This window comes from Cyrtonyx montezumae, unplaced genomic scaffold, assembly GCF_038088225.1.
Source record: "Cyrtonyx montezumae isolate F1298 unplaced genomic scaffold, pur_monq_1.0 scaffold_41, whole genome shotgun sequence".
In the NCBI taxonomy this organism is placed as follows: domain Eukaryota; kingdom Metazoa; phylum Chordata; class Aves; order Galliformes; family Odontophoridae; genus Cyrtonyx; species Cyrtonyx montezumae.
The window spans coordinates 1,899,006-1,915,876 of NW_027072047.1; the positions used below are offsets into that span (position 1 = coordinate 1,899,006).

At 37.1% G+C, this 16,871-nt stretch overlaps 1 protein-coding gene across 2 annotated transcripts in view; it reads right to left on the bottom strand.

Annotated features, from left to right (window-relative positions):
* WDR7 (WD repeat domain 7) overlaps window positions 1-16,871 on the bottom strand; it is a 111,826-nt gene that overhangs the window by 85,793 nt on the left and 9,162 nt on the right. For both annotated transcript variants that reach the window (XM_065747093.1, XM_065747094.1), the window contains exons 3-15: window positions 16,751-16,857; window positions 15,542-15,620; window positions 15,056-15,230; window positions 13,638-13,714; window positions 11,841-11,960; window positions 11,514-11,659; window positions 10,900-11,002; window positions 10,064-10,205; window positions 9,320-9,568; window positions 7,722-7,942; window positions 6,528-6,723; window positions 5,179-5,393; window positions 342-1,111 (exon numbers count right to left, since the gene is read on the bottom strand). In XM_065747093.1, coding sequence (XP_065603165.1) covers window positions 342-1,111; window positions 5,179-5,393; window positions 6,528-6,723; window positions 7,722-7,942; window positions 9,320-9,568; window positions 10,064-10,205; window positions 10,900-11,002; window positions 11,514-11,659; window positions 11,841-11,960; window positions 13,638-13,714; window positions 15,056-15,230; window positions 15,542-15,620; window positions 16,751-16,857 — 2,600 coding nt within the window. The remainder of the gene's footprint in view (window positions 1-341; window positions 1,112-5,178; window positions 5,394-6,527; window positions 6,724-7,721; window positions 7,943-9,319; window positions 9,569-10,063; window positions 10,206-10,899; window positions 11,003-11,513; window positions 11,660-11,840; window positions 11,961-13,637; window positions 13,715-15,055; window positions 15,231-15,541; window positions 15,621-16,750; window positions 16,858-16,871) is intronic.

Here is a 16,871-nt window from a genome sequence, read left to right on the forward strand (position 1 = left end):
GCTTACTTGGTTTTGTACGCTTTGATTTGCCTAGAATTTGACCTACTCTTTAATCTAATTAAACCCAAATAATATTAAAAAGGACAAAATGTCCTTCCAGCCCTATATTATATTAACACTAACATATTACATTAACAGCAGCCCACATTTAAACTTCTGCAACCTGATTAAAAGCAACAATGCTACCTTTACATAAAAAGAATAGTACTGTCATGAAAGAAGAAATACACTGGCTGCCTGAGTACTTAAGGTTTTCATCGTCACCTGATACACTAAACTTCATAGCAAAACTGACTGAGTTGAACCTGTCACACATTAAATGGGGTACAAATTGGTTCTACCTGGTTGGGCCTTTCTTCATGTGGTCTCCAATAAAGGTTGCATTGGTCATGCTCATCAGTGTGTTTGCCAGTGAGATGACAGACAGGAGGTGCTGGGTGGTGACAGCACGTGACACACTGTATGTCCCCTTTCCCAGTCCTTCTGTAATGGACATCTTCCTGCTCAACTCCATGCCATCGTATGACTGTTTGCCTACAGGCTGATTGTAGCCAGGAAGCATCAGAGACATGTGGCCTCCTCTAGAAAGAAGGCCAAAGGACACTGAGCAGTGTGGCTTAAGCATCCCAAGACGATCAAGGCAGAGCTCATCTAGAACAGAATTCAAGCCCCAGGCATGAAGACAGGACATAAAAAGCTTTGCTGTATCCATGGTTAGGTTGTATTCTAGTAGAGTTAAGGGTTTAGATTTGCTAGAACGATATTCTGGGTCACTGTCTTCTCTTCTTTGCCTTATTGATTCTTCATCCTCATCTTCATCATCAAGAAGATGTTCCTTTATGTTTTCTTTGATGGTTTCCTTGACCTGCTGGAAGAGAACAGCTGCTCGCTTACCAGCCAGAAAGGAGCCACCCTTGTCAGACCCACCAGAGGCCTTCTGTAAATTCTCTGGAGAAATGAGGGCACTGTTGGGTCTTGAGGCCTCTTCAGTCAGCAGCTGAATTATCAGTGCTTCCACATCAAAGAAGAGTACATGTATATCTGGATCTGTCAAGTTAGTCTTTATAGCTTGAACCATCAGAGAGTTATGTGAATATTTAGGTAAATTCCCCTACAAGAGAAAAAAAAAGTATTTCAAAATTATTGCTGGATAAATATTAGTGGATAACTTTCACTTTTCTTGTATTTAATTCTTGAAAGGTGATGAAAGTTAGAAAAATCATATGGATATAAAACATGAAGATGTATTCTAATGTTCTTCACTGCTATTCTCATAGCAACAGCAATTTCAGATTTGTTTTCAAATATTAAAATCCTAAAATACAATCAAGTGATTAACAAGTTTATCAGATAAATAGAACTCCAGATAAGGAAAAATGTAAATGTGGATTTCACAGCGGTTATTTTGAAAGTAACAAGGCTTGCAGCTATTACATATACACGGTATATTTACAAACATGTATGCATATATACAGTGGTATAAGTCAGACTGGACAAATAGCTGATAACTCACACAAACATCTGCACATTCTGTACATACACTAATTTAGAACATGCTTCTGTTCTGTTCTTTAAGCATTCTTATATTCCACAGACACGAACCAAACAGTACATCTTAAAAAGTTTTAAATACCCTAGACTACAAGAACATCCATCACTGAAAACCTGCTGACTTTAAAAATACATAAAACTCTCATTATCTTGCCAATTTCAGCCCCTGAACTCTACAGTTGGAACTTTTACAGGTGCATTTATCATGAAAAATCACAAAAGCAAACATATTTACCTCTCGTTAAATATTAACACCCTATAATCAAAAAATTGGACACATGTCTACCGAGCATTTACTTTATCTCTCAAGTACTTTTTCCAGGACAGTAAACATTGCTAGTCCTACAGCTCCTTGGCTACTGCCAGTTTCATACAGGATTTCATTAATGGGTGTCTGGCTTCTGAAATTATGTACATACATAGTTTTTCAATTTTACTTGTAATGATCCTTAAATTGCTGTTAGCTCAAAGAAATATAATATTCACCATATCAGGGTCATTGACTGTTTCAGGGTATGAATTTAGTTTAGAAATAAGTTATGTTATTTTAATTCCCAAGGTTTCCATTCACAGATTTTTGTATCTCAAATTACACTGCTTTTTCTGTTACTGCTACATTTTACTATTATCAGAGATATAGAGTATTTGTTTTTGAATGAGACTGCTTTTTACAGAAGAAAAAAAACTGGCCTCCTCAAAGAAATACATGAGCTCTAGGTTTGAAAATGCACCTGTCTGAAAGGCTTAGCTACCTCGATGAGCAGAACGAGAACAACCTCTCTAGGCTTCATAGCAAGAGGACCGGAGGGAAGAAAAATATGTATAGATATAGGTAGGTAGGTAGGTAGATGAAGTGCCCTCTCACTGCTCCTTTAGTTCTCAATGAACATTGCTTACCCAAAGTTTGTTAACCTAAAACTAGTCCAGTCAAATTACTACATTTGATATAATCACCTTTATTTTTCTACCTAATATCATTTTTAAGTTTTTTTTTTTCTTTTTCACTCTTAATTTAAGGCTGCTCATATTTTGATGAATGTCCACATTTTACTGTGTGGAGCCTAAGTGGAAGAGAGCAAGTACAACTCCTGGCTAGCCTGCTACACCCACTGCTTTACTTTCAGAGGGCAATTCTCAATAATAGTACTTGGCATTTCCACTTGGCCTCAGCTAAGATTCAGGCACTGCATGCATGAAGACCAGCCTTGTCTTAGAACTTTCATTTTGCCTCTCTTGCTTTGAAGCCTACAGAGGTTGTTCTTATTCTGCTCATCAAGGTAGCTAAGCCTTTCAGACAGGTGCATTTTCAAACCTAGAGCTCATTTATTTCTTTGAGGCCAGTTTTTCTTCTGTAAAAACTCTTATTTTGCCTCCAACAAGACAACTTGCTGCCTTGAAAAGGATTTCAGTTAGTGCTGGGATAAGATGTCCTGCTCCTGCTTTTTCTACAGTAAATCTGGAAAACACACAAATGATGCTTATTAAATAATTTTCCCATAAGAAGGAAAAAGTAATAGGAACCAGAAAGAAATACTGAATGTACAAATCCTGTTCTAAAATTCACTGATTAACACATTCCTCATTTATTACAAAAACACAGTTAATTTCTTTGAATGTCATGTAGGAATTTTTTTATACAAGGTCTCTGGTAATGATGTAAATGATAAAATTAGGAGCAAAAATAATCAAACTCCTTTTTGTTACTAATCCACATTGCCCTGTGGGACTGAAACCCTTTTGCAGCGCTACGCACCATTCCTCTGCAGGCAGCAGTACCTCCACATTAGTGCTTCCTGCACAGAGAACACAAACATCTGCACTGCATATATAAGCACAGCATTAATAATTAAGTGATGCTGACAGTCATACTGGATTCAGTAGGAATGCAGTACACAAATCTGAGCACACATCTGTAGAAGCAAGATGATGTCATTCTAAAGAATGCTCTCTTTAAGTGGCAGCTCTTTTCCAGGCAGAACAAAAGATATGAAAAAAAAAATGAAATAAAATTCAATGTGAAACTAGAAGCAGCTGTCTGCTGCTCCCTGCTGGTAACAGCTCAGCCTACCAGAACATTACCAGTACGTTCAGTGACAAGAAAAAAAAAAAAAAAGGAAGCTGTTTTTTCTAGGATTCTGGTAACATTTTTGAGTACCATTGCATTGACAGGATAATCAAATGTAATAGCTTTAAAGTCTACTATGGAAAGAAAAATAATGAATTGCAGCATTTTGGAATCAGAATATTTATCCTAATTTATTGATTTTACAGATGTAAGGGACAAAGAGTCACAGCATTGCTGAGGTTGGAGATCCTCTAATCCCAATCTCTGCTCAAAGCAGGACCCAACAGAGCAAATTGTTCAGGGCAGGGACAGCTTCTCACATAATTCTCCAATACACAACTCTGAGGCTATTTTTTCTAGTTTCCTGGATATTCCTTCCAATATTATGAAATCTGCTCTCACACAAAACAAAATCAAAAGTAGAGAAAACAATCTTTGGATTGTGATGGTCTCAATTTAACAAATTCATCATTATGATCCCTAAATGCCCCTAACAGTGAAATAAAATATCCCAAGAACCATAGCTTTCCTAGCAAAGGCAAGGAGTAATGACCATTTTGCTTGCTATAAACCATGCTTTATCTTCCCACTCCAATAAACAAACTCAAAAATCAGCACCCTTCTCTTTCATCTAGCTACATCCTAGCAGCTGTAGTCAGAAAGGTGATTCCTTGTGGATTTCCCTCAGAAAGGTCCTTAACTTCTATACAAAAGAGTAGTAAGAGAAATCCCTAATGAGCAAAGATCAGCAAGAGAAATTGCAGCAGTTCTTTCAGCATACATTTTTCATAATGCAATTACCCCTCTCTACCAACCTCCAGCTTTCTATATTTGCTTCTGGAAACATAACTGTTTTACCCTATAGGTCAGGGAAAAAAAAAATTAAAAAACTGCTCCTGCTAATGAATTTAGTATGTTGACAAATTAAATCTAACACTAGTCTCATGTCTAGAAATTTTAATACCTGGGATAAAGATGACTGAAATAATAAAAGTGTAGATACCACAGGGCTCTGAAAACACTTTGTTTGTAGTCAGAATATTCTTTTGCCTCTCTTTATTTTTTTTAGGTACCTGAACTGTACACTCATATGCAATACCAAAGAAAACATTCAGAGAAGCACCTGAACTCACCATTTTATTTGCTCTTAACAGATACTGAGAATATTAACGTATTAAATGCATACTGACATTACTATGTAGACCCACATTTAATGAGAAGAATGTTATTTTCCGTCTTGAAAAGGCAGTAGCAGGTTTATAGAAAAATATTTTAATTTCTTTCATGAGTCACAATCATAAAAAGAAATTATAAGAAGTTTGAGTTATAAACAAGATACATCAACTTAAGGTCTTTTCAAACTTCAATGGTTCTATGATTCCAGGACCAAAGCAAGACCATACGGAGCAAATTCAGGACTTTCTATTAAAACATCAGAGTGGCTTAGATAAGAATCTTTCAGTTAAAACAATGAAGCCTTCTCATATCTTATTGAATTATTCATGAAAAAAAAAATGGTTCAGATACTGCACTGGAAGTAGAGCCAGCAGAAAGTAGCTTACTTTGTCAGATGCCTCAGAAGCCAGCAGGTTGGTGGCCAGGGTCTGCAGCTTCTGGTGTGCCACATTCTTCAAGGCAGCCAGACTGCGTCGTGTCATGGCCTGCTTCAAGTTGACAGCAGGGTGGCTCAGGGAGTCCACAGCTGCGGGCAGTGCCTCATCACAGGCATTCAGGATTTCAACTGCTGTTATTCCCATCACACATCTGTCCAGAGCACCTTCAAACATTGTAGAAAACAGCAGGTTAAGCAAGAACAACACAGAATGCTCCCCAAATCACAAATACAGCAGGATGCAACGTGTAGAATTTTCAGATGTGTTAACAGCTATTTTTAGAAATAATGTTCCTGAAGGAATGGAATTCTCCCAAATTTCAAAGAGGTTGAAGTGTGCAAAGAAAATATTAACAAAAATCTAAAACAAGTTTTAAAAAAATACAGTGTGATCCTGTAGTACAGAAACACTGGAGACTGCATGGCCCAGCATGGAGCAAAGGTTTGCTCTCAGGGCTTTGATCTTCCTCTCCCACCCACCTACCATCACGGCTTAAACATCTCATAAAGGATCTCAGATTCCATTTTCTTCCCTAAACTTCAGAAACAAACAAAAAAAAAAAAAAAAAAAAAAAAAAAATCACAAAATGGCTATGGTTGAAAGAGGTCTTAAAGATCACCTAGTTTTAACACTGCTGTAAGCAGGGCTGAAATCCTCATCTTGATTTCACAATAAGCTGAAAATAATAATTAGATACTATTGTAGGTTTGGGATGTTTTTTTCCTCAATGAATTAAGGCATGAGAAGATAGTTACATACAGCACATACATAGACATATTTTTTCCAAACTTTCTCCCTTCTAAGTGAGACATTTCTTAAAATCAAGCTTACAATTTCAGGCCTTGTTGCCCATTCTGACTTTTCTCTAAAGGGAACGCTAGCCCCTTTAAAAACAAAAGAAAACAAACTCCAGACAAAAAATAAAAATAATAATTAAAAAAAAAAAAACAGAATCTAGCACTATCCTTCACTTTGCAGAGAAAAAAAATGATGGTATTTAAGGTGCTGCACTTCTACATCAAGCTTTCAAGCAAAATGAGGAAGCAGACATGCTGACAAACTGACAAGTGGGAAAGAACACATGGAGAAGATGGCCAAAACAAGTTATGCTTCTTCAAAACCAAGCAAGTCATTTTAAATACTGAAATACATACATAACAAATCCACAAACTTTGAGAACATGGGGAGAAAGAGATAGAAAACGTGACAAAAAATAACACTTCTCTCAAAGGCACCTTACATGGATTACCAAGCATTATTAAGAAAATGGATTAAACAATGCCTGACTATAACCATACCAGTATCCATTTGCCAGACATACACGGACCCATCAGAGCACCCCACTACCAGGTAGTCATCAGAAGGCCTCCACTTGATCACTTGAATGGGGAAGAGGTGGCGGGATGCCAGCATGATGCATTTTTTCTCACGCAGACTAAGAAGACCTACGGAGTGATCACTGGCCACGGAGCAAATACAGTGCTGGACTCTTGCCTTTAAAAGAAACAAAGAAATACTGATTAATCCTAATGGAGGCTGAAATATTTTAGCTAACACTGATACATCCACCTTACTAAAACAAGGAAAAAAAAGTAAGGCCAGGTATTATGATTCATGAGACAGAACACTCAGATCCTGGCACACATATTCAGGAATACTTTGACAAGTGAAGCCACTCTGAAAGAACTATTCCATACATAATTTTAATAGCTTTACATTTTCTTCCAACTTTTCCCAGACTTGGAGTATATGTTAATATTTTGGTTTAAATTCAAAACTTCGCATCTATATTTAGCTTAGATTTACATGTTAAGTTACAAATGCTTGTAAAGGTACATCCAAGGAAGATTAGCATCTCAGCAGAGAGAGGCAGCGCAGAGGTACAGGATGTGGGCTAGGGAAACACAGGAATGAAAATGAGGACAACAAAGCAGAGGAATGTTCAAAAAGAGAAAAACAACTAGAGGGGAAGGAAAAAAAAAGGAAACAAAAAGCAAACAAATTGTCTTGAACAAAAAAAAGCAACCATCATTTTGAAGTAAATCAATGTCACTACATGCATTAAATTCTTCCTGCTCAACCAAGTTACAGAAAATAAAATGCCATTCAGAATGTATGGGCTAACTGAGTGCCTCTTAGCCTCAAACCTCATCACAGAAATAAGTTTACTTCACGTGGTAGAAATAATCTTCCACCACTAATGCTGTACAAATTATATAGAGTCAAAAATTCCCTTAGCTAGCAATGGTTTAATACCCATTTTTCCTACCAGTTTTAGTCATTTCTGTAACCAAATCACGATGTGAACACAACCAAAATTAACAGGATAATTAAGTTAATTTTAAACATCTGTAAGGGTCACACTTGAGCTTAGAGCTAAAGCTCTGGTGTTTCATATTGCATTCGCATTTTCAAGAAGGAATTCAGGAAGGGGCTGTAGCGTTTATGGAAAGTGTTTGACAGGTTATCAGAACACATTATTCAAAACTTACACTACAGTTTTCTGGTGGAACTAGAAGCTGTGTAATTTCTCCACCATGTACACAGAAGATATGTTTCATCTCTCCAGAAAATATATCCCATATGATGACTGAGAAATCCACACCACCTGAGATCAAATACCTTTGATCATAACGAGAAGAAACCTGATGAGGATACAGTAAGCAAGTAATTTTGTTTCGATGACCTCTGAGAGTTCGGTGAGGTGGCCAACCTGAGAAATGGGATAAGGTCAGGGTCAGGGAGTGAGAAAAGAGGAAAAGAGGGAAAATAAACATTTTTAATTTTGATAGAGCAATAATCAAAACAGAGCACTGCATATGATTAGAAAAACAAACATAGTACATTTTTTGCCAGATGTTTTTGAAGTATTTGCCCTGCTTTGTTTGTTTCATTTTGTCTTGTTTTTTTAATTTTACATAGACTCAGTGACTCATCTGGCTGCACGATCTCACAATTTTCAGCTGTTTTAAGACAGTTTCCCTCCTGAGATAATCCCATCAAGAGCAAAACCAGAAAACAAACAAAGCCACCACATGCCACAGAGGGTTTGGAAAAAGAAGAAAAGTATCAAGCCTTTTCCACTCAAACATTAATTTATCTACAGCTATAATCAAAATACAGAAGTACCAGAAAACATGCAAAATCTCATTTTGCAATGGCCACAACAGTGCCTATGCAGAACAGTTCAATGACAGATTTATAAGAAAAACAACTTTGGTGAACAAAATGCAGGGACAAAGAGTCATGTTTACTGAGAGATCAGTTAAAAAACATAGTCACACTTACACCTAATGAAAAATAGCTTTTGGAAACAGCCTTTTTAGTCACCAAATTTAACAAAAGAAGGTAAGTAAATACCACAGCCAAGTATTCAATGCAATAAGCACATGATACAGCTGAACTTTCTTACTCTAATGATGCTTTCCAGCAAGAACTGCAAATCTTGCATAGGAAACACAAGCACTTCTGAGCATAAGAATCACCAACAGTGATTTGCAGAATAATGCACCAATTTATAGGAACTGAAGCTCATATTTAAAAATAATTGTTTGTATAAACGAAATAACTGACAACTTCATATATACTTATTTATACACTTGAAAAATGTTCACATATCTTTCCCAGTTGCCAGCATTTGCAACAAAAATACTTTATCTGAAACTCCAAATCCTGAAAGTACAAACATTATCCAGCATCACAAAGTACAACAGCAGGACTATGTATCACATTCACTAACTACACAATACACTAGAAGAAATTATAATTTAAATGTGTTATTTTTGCAGAGATCTTCACAGGTACCTCAGCACTCAGCTGAATGCACTGCCCATCTCTGCTATTGCACCTCAGAAACCTAGGAGAAACATGTGAACTACACTGAAAGAACCTGTCTTCAGAAATACATTTAGACTGGACATAGTTAATTCACTATCTAGCTTCCTCATCACAATATAACATCAGGGTTATGAAGAATATAGCTACACAGTTTCTATATTTACTGTTCACTTTGATTATTTCATATTTCAGTTACCTAGTGATAAACACACACTGTAACACAGTTGTGCTTTTCAGAAGCTGATAAGCATACCTCTCCTAAGCATATGCTCTCCCTGCAAAAGCTGAACTATAGCAGTTTGGGTTGCTGGTACAATAACAATGCTGCCATCTTCCCGACCACAAACCAACCGCCCATGGGCTGGAATGTACACACTGGCAGTAACTTTAAGTGGTTCCTTGAGGTTTGGTATTAAGCTTAGTTGGTCTATAATTCCAGCTGGGCGAGGAGTAAGTTTATCAAAAGCTTCCTGGAGGGATATTGAAGTTGTTGTTTGCAGTCCTGTTAAAACAAAGAAAAAAAATTAAAGAACCAAAATAGGAATGTTTTTATTAAAAGATTTCAAAGTACAACTATTACTGGTTTACAACACAAAGTGAAAGACGCATTCTGGAGATCAATTCAGTGACTACCTGAGGGAAGCTAGACAAGGAAACAATACATGAGAGACTGCAGAAGTGTATCATTTAAGCTACAAGGAATTATTACATAGGCAGACAGCACATGGCACTTCCAGACTACATAGCTGGAACAGAGGGAAAAAAGCAATTAAAAAGTAATAACTGAAACACATATAGTGTAAGATTTTCATTTTACATTAAAAATTTCAAGTTACTACAACTCTACCAGGAGGCTAGGAATTGAAAGAAAAGTACAACAGAAAAGCTTCATACTATTTGTAGGAAAAGCAGCAGAGCTTTATCCAGCAACAAAACACACACATGAAAAAAAAAGATACTCGAACAGACCTAGGAAAAAAAAACTAGTTACACCTACCTTTTGCACAATCTTGTTGTTCCAGTGTATCAGGTACACTCCAAATGCACAGCCTCCCTGAAGAGTCTCCTTGAATCAGCAGATTAGAGAAAAACTCCCTATGTCCATAGAAGAATTGGGTGACTGGAGGACATATAAGTAACTGATAAAAAGAAAACAGATTTGAAAAACTTCAGACACAGGCAAACTATGCACAGATCAGAATATTTACTTTTCCCACAAAGTCCACTGAATATTTTAGAAAGCAGAACAAAAAGCATCTACTTTATGCTTTGCCATTTTTCTAATAGGAAGGATAAATATAACAGTATGAATCAGATGGATACTGTGGTTGGTTACAAAACAAATCAGCTCTAAGAGAAAGAAAAAGTCTTAAAATGCATATATATTCTAAATATATATTTTGGTTTAAAATATAAGCTCACATTTGGCAACAGTTCAGTTAAGATTAAAAAGGATTCCTGAAATAGTCTGGTATCAACAGTACTTGTAAATGAGACAACTACTTATACTTGTAGCAGTACACATGGTTAGACATATCACACAGGAGTGTGAAAAAGTATTAGATTATAGCAGACAGTCCACATTGGGAGAATCTAAGCTTTCCAATTGAGAATCATGACACCAGGCACTGACAAATGACAAACTCTTAGCACATGAGAACTGAAGACTATAGACTCATCTCTGCATTTTTCTCCCAAATGTCTAGTAAAAAAAAAAAGATCCTGAAGGACTACATTGTAAAGAGAAAAAAAATGTCTTGACACACACATATTTCAACACTCTAACAGAAAAATACTGACCACAAAGGAGAACACAAAAGAAATGTATTTTACCTGTTTATCTGCTCTGTCCAACACGCTGTACAATGAAGGAGGAATTAAATTTTCTACTGCTTTCCCCACATCTCTACGAAACAAATCACTAGCTGGAAGACAGCTGAGTTTAATAAGAAAAAGAAAAGATGAAAATTCCTTGTATTACTAGATTGATCACTGTATCATTAGCTAAGTATATGAAATGCTAGTTTCCTCAGAAAAAAAACAACATCCAAACCCTTAAATGCCGTATTTTCCAACTGTTAATACATTATAGACCACTGCTATAATCAATGCTGGAAGAAATATTTAAATGATATTTGGTCTTGTCTAAATGCAAAACACACTCCTTCCCATCACACATTCTGCAACAGCTACCATTAAGAAGTGAAAGAATTATCAAAATCCTAGAAAACAGTGGGACAACCTTGGCAGAAACAACCTTATTCAGAGATCACTGCTTTGAGGTGACATATCTAGGGGACAAGCACTTACAGTTATGCTCATAAAATAACAGTTTCAATAACTTCCATATAATCTTGTAAAATAATACAAGACACTCAGTGTTTATTGAAAATTTCTCACATGATCATCTGAAAAAAATAAAGAAGCAGTGTTTCATTACTGAGTACCTGGCTGGTAATTTATATATGAAACTTTGACCATCTTCTGTCCATACAATCACTTTATCAGCTGACACAAAGTCACCACCAGTCCAGGTCTGTTCATTCTCACTAGGGACTGAGCATAGAAGGGAATAATCTCCAGCATCAAAAACCTGAAAAGAAAAAGTCTATCAACTAATCGCATATTAAAATGCCCATCCAGCAACTAGTTTTGATTTCAACAGAGACATGCTAAAAGGACTGAGAACAACTTGCTCTGGATGTCTTACTGGCAATGTAATTACATCAGCTACTGTAGTAAGAATAAGCTCTTGTTCAAGCTGCCTTCCTTACCCTCCAGTATTTAGAGCACACTACCAACAGTGACCGCTGGGTAAATGCACAGAAAGAAATGCTTTGACAGTTTTGACAATAAATAGGTTTTGACTCCTCTTCAAATACTGGTGTTATATCCTGAAAAAAAAAAAAAAAAGCAACATTAAATTAATTTCACACATATAATTTTAAATAAAATGCGACTAAACTAAGCCATATCACTTACTGTCCTAATGACTTCAAAAAAGGCATTTACTGATGGTTTCAATCTTGTTGAAATTATAAGCTGGTCAATGTTTCTGTGAATCCTAACAGGAACGAGTGCTTGTGTTGCATTTTTATACTCCTGTTGCTACAACCTATCTCAAATGTCAGCTCTGTGATTAAAAAGTCAAGCCTGCAGATTATCCCAGATGCGAGCAGCACATACACAGAAAAGCAGAAGTAAGGAAATAACGAGAAACGGGACATCTGACAGGAAGGTGGGACACTGCTGCAACTCCCCACCTGCCATGTCTGGCCACATTTTCTTGAGTCCATGCTGCTCCAGACACAGAACAATGCCATCTGGTGTATGTTTGAGCACTCTTACAGGGCTGGTTACGAAAGCTTGATTGAATCAACCAGAAGTATGCAGGCTTCCATTAACAAAACAACAACAACAAAAAAACAACCTTAACAAGACCAGAGGCGAGATAATTTGGACAGCCAGGCAGTTATGGCAGAAGTAGCTGGTCAGAAGTCCCAGATTACATTCCTTACTCCACTCCAGATCTCTCTGGCAAGACACTATTTTCCTGAAATTCTATTTCACCATCTTAAAAAAAAATGGGGAAAAAAACATGCTGTCCTACAGACAAACCACTGAAGTGTGACAGTAACCAGCCCCTGAAACTGTCAGTCTCTTCACAGGAAAACATGCATATGGCAATCAGATAACAGGATGACACTCAGCTGATTTTTTATTTTGCTCAAAGTAAACTTAGAACATGACAGAAAACATGATGGAAAAGGGCCTAGGCAGCTTCATAATATGCCAGATGGCAGACTTCTAAGGAGAAACCAAGCCTTCTTGAAAAGGCTTGAGAAACCAAGCTTCTTCTTGAAGCTATTCTTCAGATCTGTTAGAGCATGCAGCATTCTCCTTTGTGAATTCCTCATCCTCAGGTGGACAGATAAGTTGTGCTATCTGGTCTGATCACTCTCAGTGAATTAGCTGGCTTCTAGGCTGCAAGCTGAAACTAAGCAGTTTCAGCTCAGCTCTGTCTTTCAAGGTTCCCACTATTCCAAATGGCCTATATTCTGATAAACTCCTGACAGGTATATCTTTATGTTTCTTACTGTTATACTCTTCACTGCTCACCACTTTTTCTTAATGGAATTGTTAAATGTGATGTTAGCTATATCATGATCAGTGATTTTTAACTAACTAGTTAAATTATGTGTCATAATGTTATTTTTTCCACAGTTGCTAAACAAGTATAAATTATAATAATAATATGATTTTGTTTCTTTAAATAGCTCATTTGCAAGAACAGTTTAGTAAATTTCCTTTATGACTATTACTGATCAGTACCTAGGAAAGCAGATATTACCAATAATACTGAGCTGTAGATAATTAATAATGAATTCTGAAAAATATTACGCTCTCTGTTCAGTATGCCCTTCAGACACCTTCATATCTCACTTCTTATTTAGGCCTTATCTCTTTTTCAGAACAGAGTCCCAGAAAAAAATATCTGGTTATCAACAGCTGACAGTAGTACACCCTGTAAGACTTCTGGGACATGCTCTAATACAGAAGCCTTTGCTTACCTGCATACGACTAACTTCAGATGTTATTATCCACACTTTCAGGATGCCAGTCACTGAAACTGCTACAACAGTATCCTCTAGGAAAAAAAAATTAAAATTAAAAAAACAAGCTGGTAAGTACAAGAACATCTTCATTTTGTTACACATTGCGCATATCTGAACACAAACACATCTGACAGTAGTTCAACACTGAAGTCTATCAAAGTTCAACACTGATAGTCTATCTATCTTAAAATCAAATACTTATTTTGTAAAATGGTATGCCAGAAGCAAATGCACACAAATGCAAAAAAAAGTGAATGTGTGTAAGCCCTCTTAATGAGTATCTGGGGCTCAAACTACACAGAGCGGGATGAGGAGAAGGGCAGAAAACCACACATCCCAAATTCACATCCAGTGCCAAATCTAGAAATTCCTGTTTCTATCAGGCAAGTCTAGTGTAGAACAAAATTCCACCAAGTCAAGGGGCAAGTTCTTGATTACAAAATATAAACGTGATTACAAAAAAAGAAGTAAATTTAAAGTACAATTAAATGCAAACAACACTTAAAATCAGAATCCACTTCCATTAATTCCAGTAATTTTAATGTTGTAGGGACAGCGCTTTAGCTTTCCCTCACCAGGATTTTAAATGTATTTTCTGCAACAACAGTTTGAAAATGTTACAATGCTCTTCATAAAGCTACTAATCAAAAGAATACTCATGACATGCATATATCTTATTAAAATCACAATTTCTAGCGTGCCTAATTGTCTCAGAGTGTGACACACATCACATTAGTTACGCAGATGACAGCCTTAGCATTTAGAGTCCTTGCACCTCTTCCTACAGTCTCATGCTGGTTTTCAGGCTCTTTATATCACAGTGCTCTACTTAACTCTCACAACTGTCAGCGAAAACAAGTTTTCACTCCTCACTAGCAGAATGTGCTCTTATTTTAAAAAGATATATAAAAACAAAACTTTCCCTGCTTTCCATAGGAACTCCTGAGGAATGTTCCCTGTCACCAAATTTCAGCACATGCACACTGACAATAACAGAAGCAAACTGATTTATCCATTTACCAGGTGAGCAACCTGCTGAGTGGATTAGCTGTACTTTACGTTCAGCTTATGCAAAAGCATTTAATTTGTCCAGAGCTAAAACTCTCATCTGATGTAACAGCAACAGAGACAATACTAAACCCACATTAACTAGTCTTCTCGCAGTGTATTTTCAGAGATAGAAATAACTAAGTATCTGTTGTTTTTACAGAAAGTTAGGGCTCGGTTCTGCCCGAGATCATCTTCATCCCTCACATGGCAGAAAGAGGCAAGAAGCAACATTCTGGATTCCTCCCCAGGCTCTTGGAAAAGTTGGAGAATATGAATTCCCTTGCAAGGTGGCAAAGCCATAATAAAAGCAACAAAAAACTTACCTTGTGTTCTGTTAGATTTAATGATAGTCATGGAGCTGATCCAATCAGGAGATATCTTCGATAATAAAGAATAAAGAACTTCAAGGCTGGTAGCATCCACAACAAGAATTTCTGGATAATGTCCATGGCATAACAGTCTCCCTTCACGCTGAGTCCCAACCATAAACTGGTAGAACTAAGTGGATATTAACACAGTACATAAGTTACACTCCGTGCAGGACATTGACTACTTCATTTTTAATCAAGATCACTATTACATAAATACATTCTAGAGGCTACATACTCAAAAACTGCCACTGGATTGTGATGAAGGACACAATCTTTTGTGTCCTTTTCTGCAGGGGCTGCCACCTGCTGTCATTTCGCATTTCCAAATGCAGGGCATTGATTGATAAAGTGGAAGTTTTCAGGCCTGTTTTAATAATTTGGCTATACTTATCCGTGCTATACAATGCAGAATAGGATCACCAAATCACAATTACCAACCTGTATGCCAGTGTGTGTGCAGGCTAGCTTCGTAAACTCTATGCATCTGCCATCGTTCACATCCCACAGACACATCTCCCTAAAATATAGAAGACAGATTACAACTACATCCAAAGTATTTCTGTCTTCCAAGGATTTCAAAATTATTTACATTGGGATAAATTAAATGCTTATAAAAGGCTGCATGAATTGTATTTAGATAAAGGAAACAAAATCTACTCGAGCATCCAAGTGCAGTCTGAATCTATGCAGATTGCTCTTTTCTATAAAGACAAAAGGAAATGAATAAAATACCAAAGAACATCATAAACAATCAATATTAAGTAAATGCAAATACGTAACTGAGAACTTCTAATTTCTCTCAACTTCTTCAAGTCTTTGCATACATCTACTGCACCCCCTAAGGTATCTGAAGATTAGCTTGCCTTTTCCACATTTGTAAGGAAGGAAATGTAGTATTACAAACAACCAGAACTTTATCACACAACAGAGTGTGTGTAAGCACACTTACACAGGCAGAAACTAAGAAACAGAGGTAAAAGATAACCCCTTCTTAATCCAAGTCCACAAAGCAAGCCTGTTCACTTCGACTGAAGCACTTATCTCTCTTCTTAGAAAGCTTGAACAGCTCCTGCTAACAAGAGTAGTTACTTCAACTCCCTGGACCAAAACAAAGCTCATATTATGGAGGGAAAAAAAAACAACAAAAAAAAACCCTCTGGCCTTCCACAGTGGCACAAAACTATGGCCCACTTGCTGACATCTTGGAAGTACTGTCCCACAGTCAGCCAGGATAGGAAAGTGAATACAAGAGCACAGTGACTGCACCCTGACCACTTGGGGTTCAGCTGCCCAGGCTCAGGGCCAGCTCTGCTAAGTAGCTATCCAGCCTTGAGCAGCTCTGAGGGAAAGCAGGGAGCTGTCTCAGCAGGGCTCTCCTCATCTTTAAAGCCAGCACTATGCTCAGGCTCCTTTCCCCACCTCTGAGTACCTAATCATGTCATGAATCCCAAATTATGACCACACTCAGTACCTGCAGTGGAAAAGTCACATAATTTGGAATGTCTATAGGCAGCAGACCAAGAAAAAGCACTGTGGATGAGGACACTGGAATGAGAAGATGCAGATGCAAGCAACCTGATCTCTCCTCTACTCGCAATTTCCATTATTTAACAGATCTGCATATTAATAAATGCTCAGAGAACTCACCCACTCTCTGATGCACTCACTATGTACTGCTTCTCACTGGAAGCAGAGGCCTTCGATAAGCAAGTGACTGAGGCAGTGTGACCAAACAGCAGAGCTCTGGGGTTAATCTAGAACCAGGGAA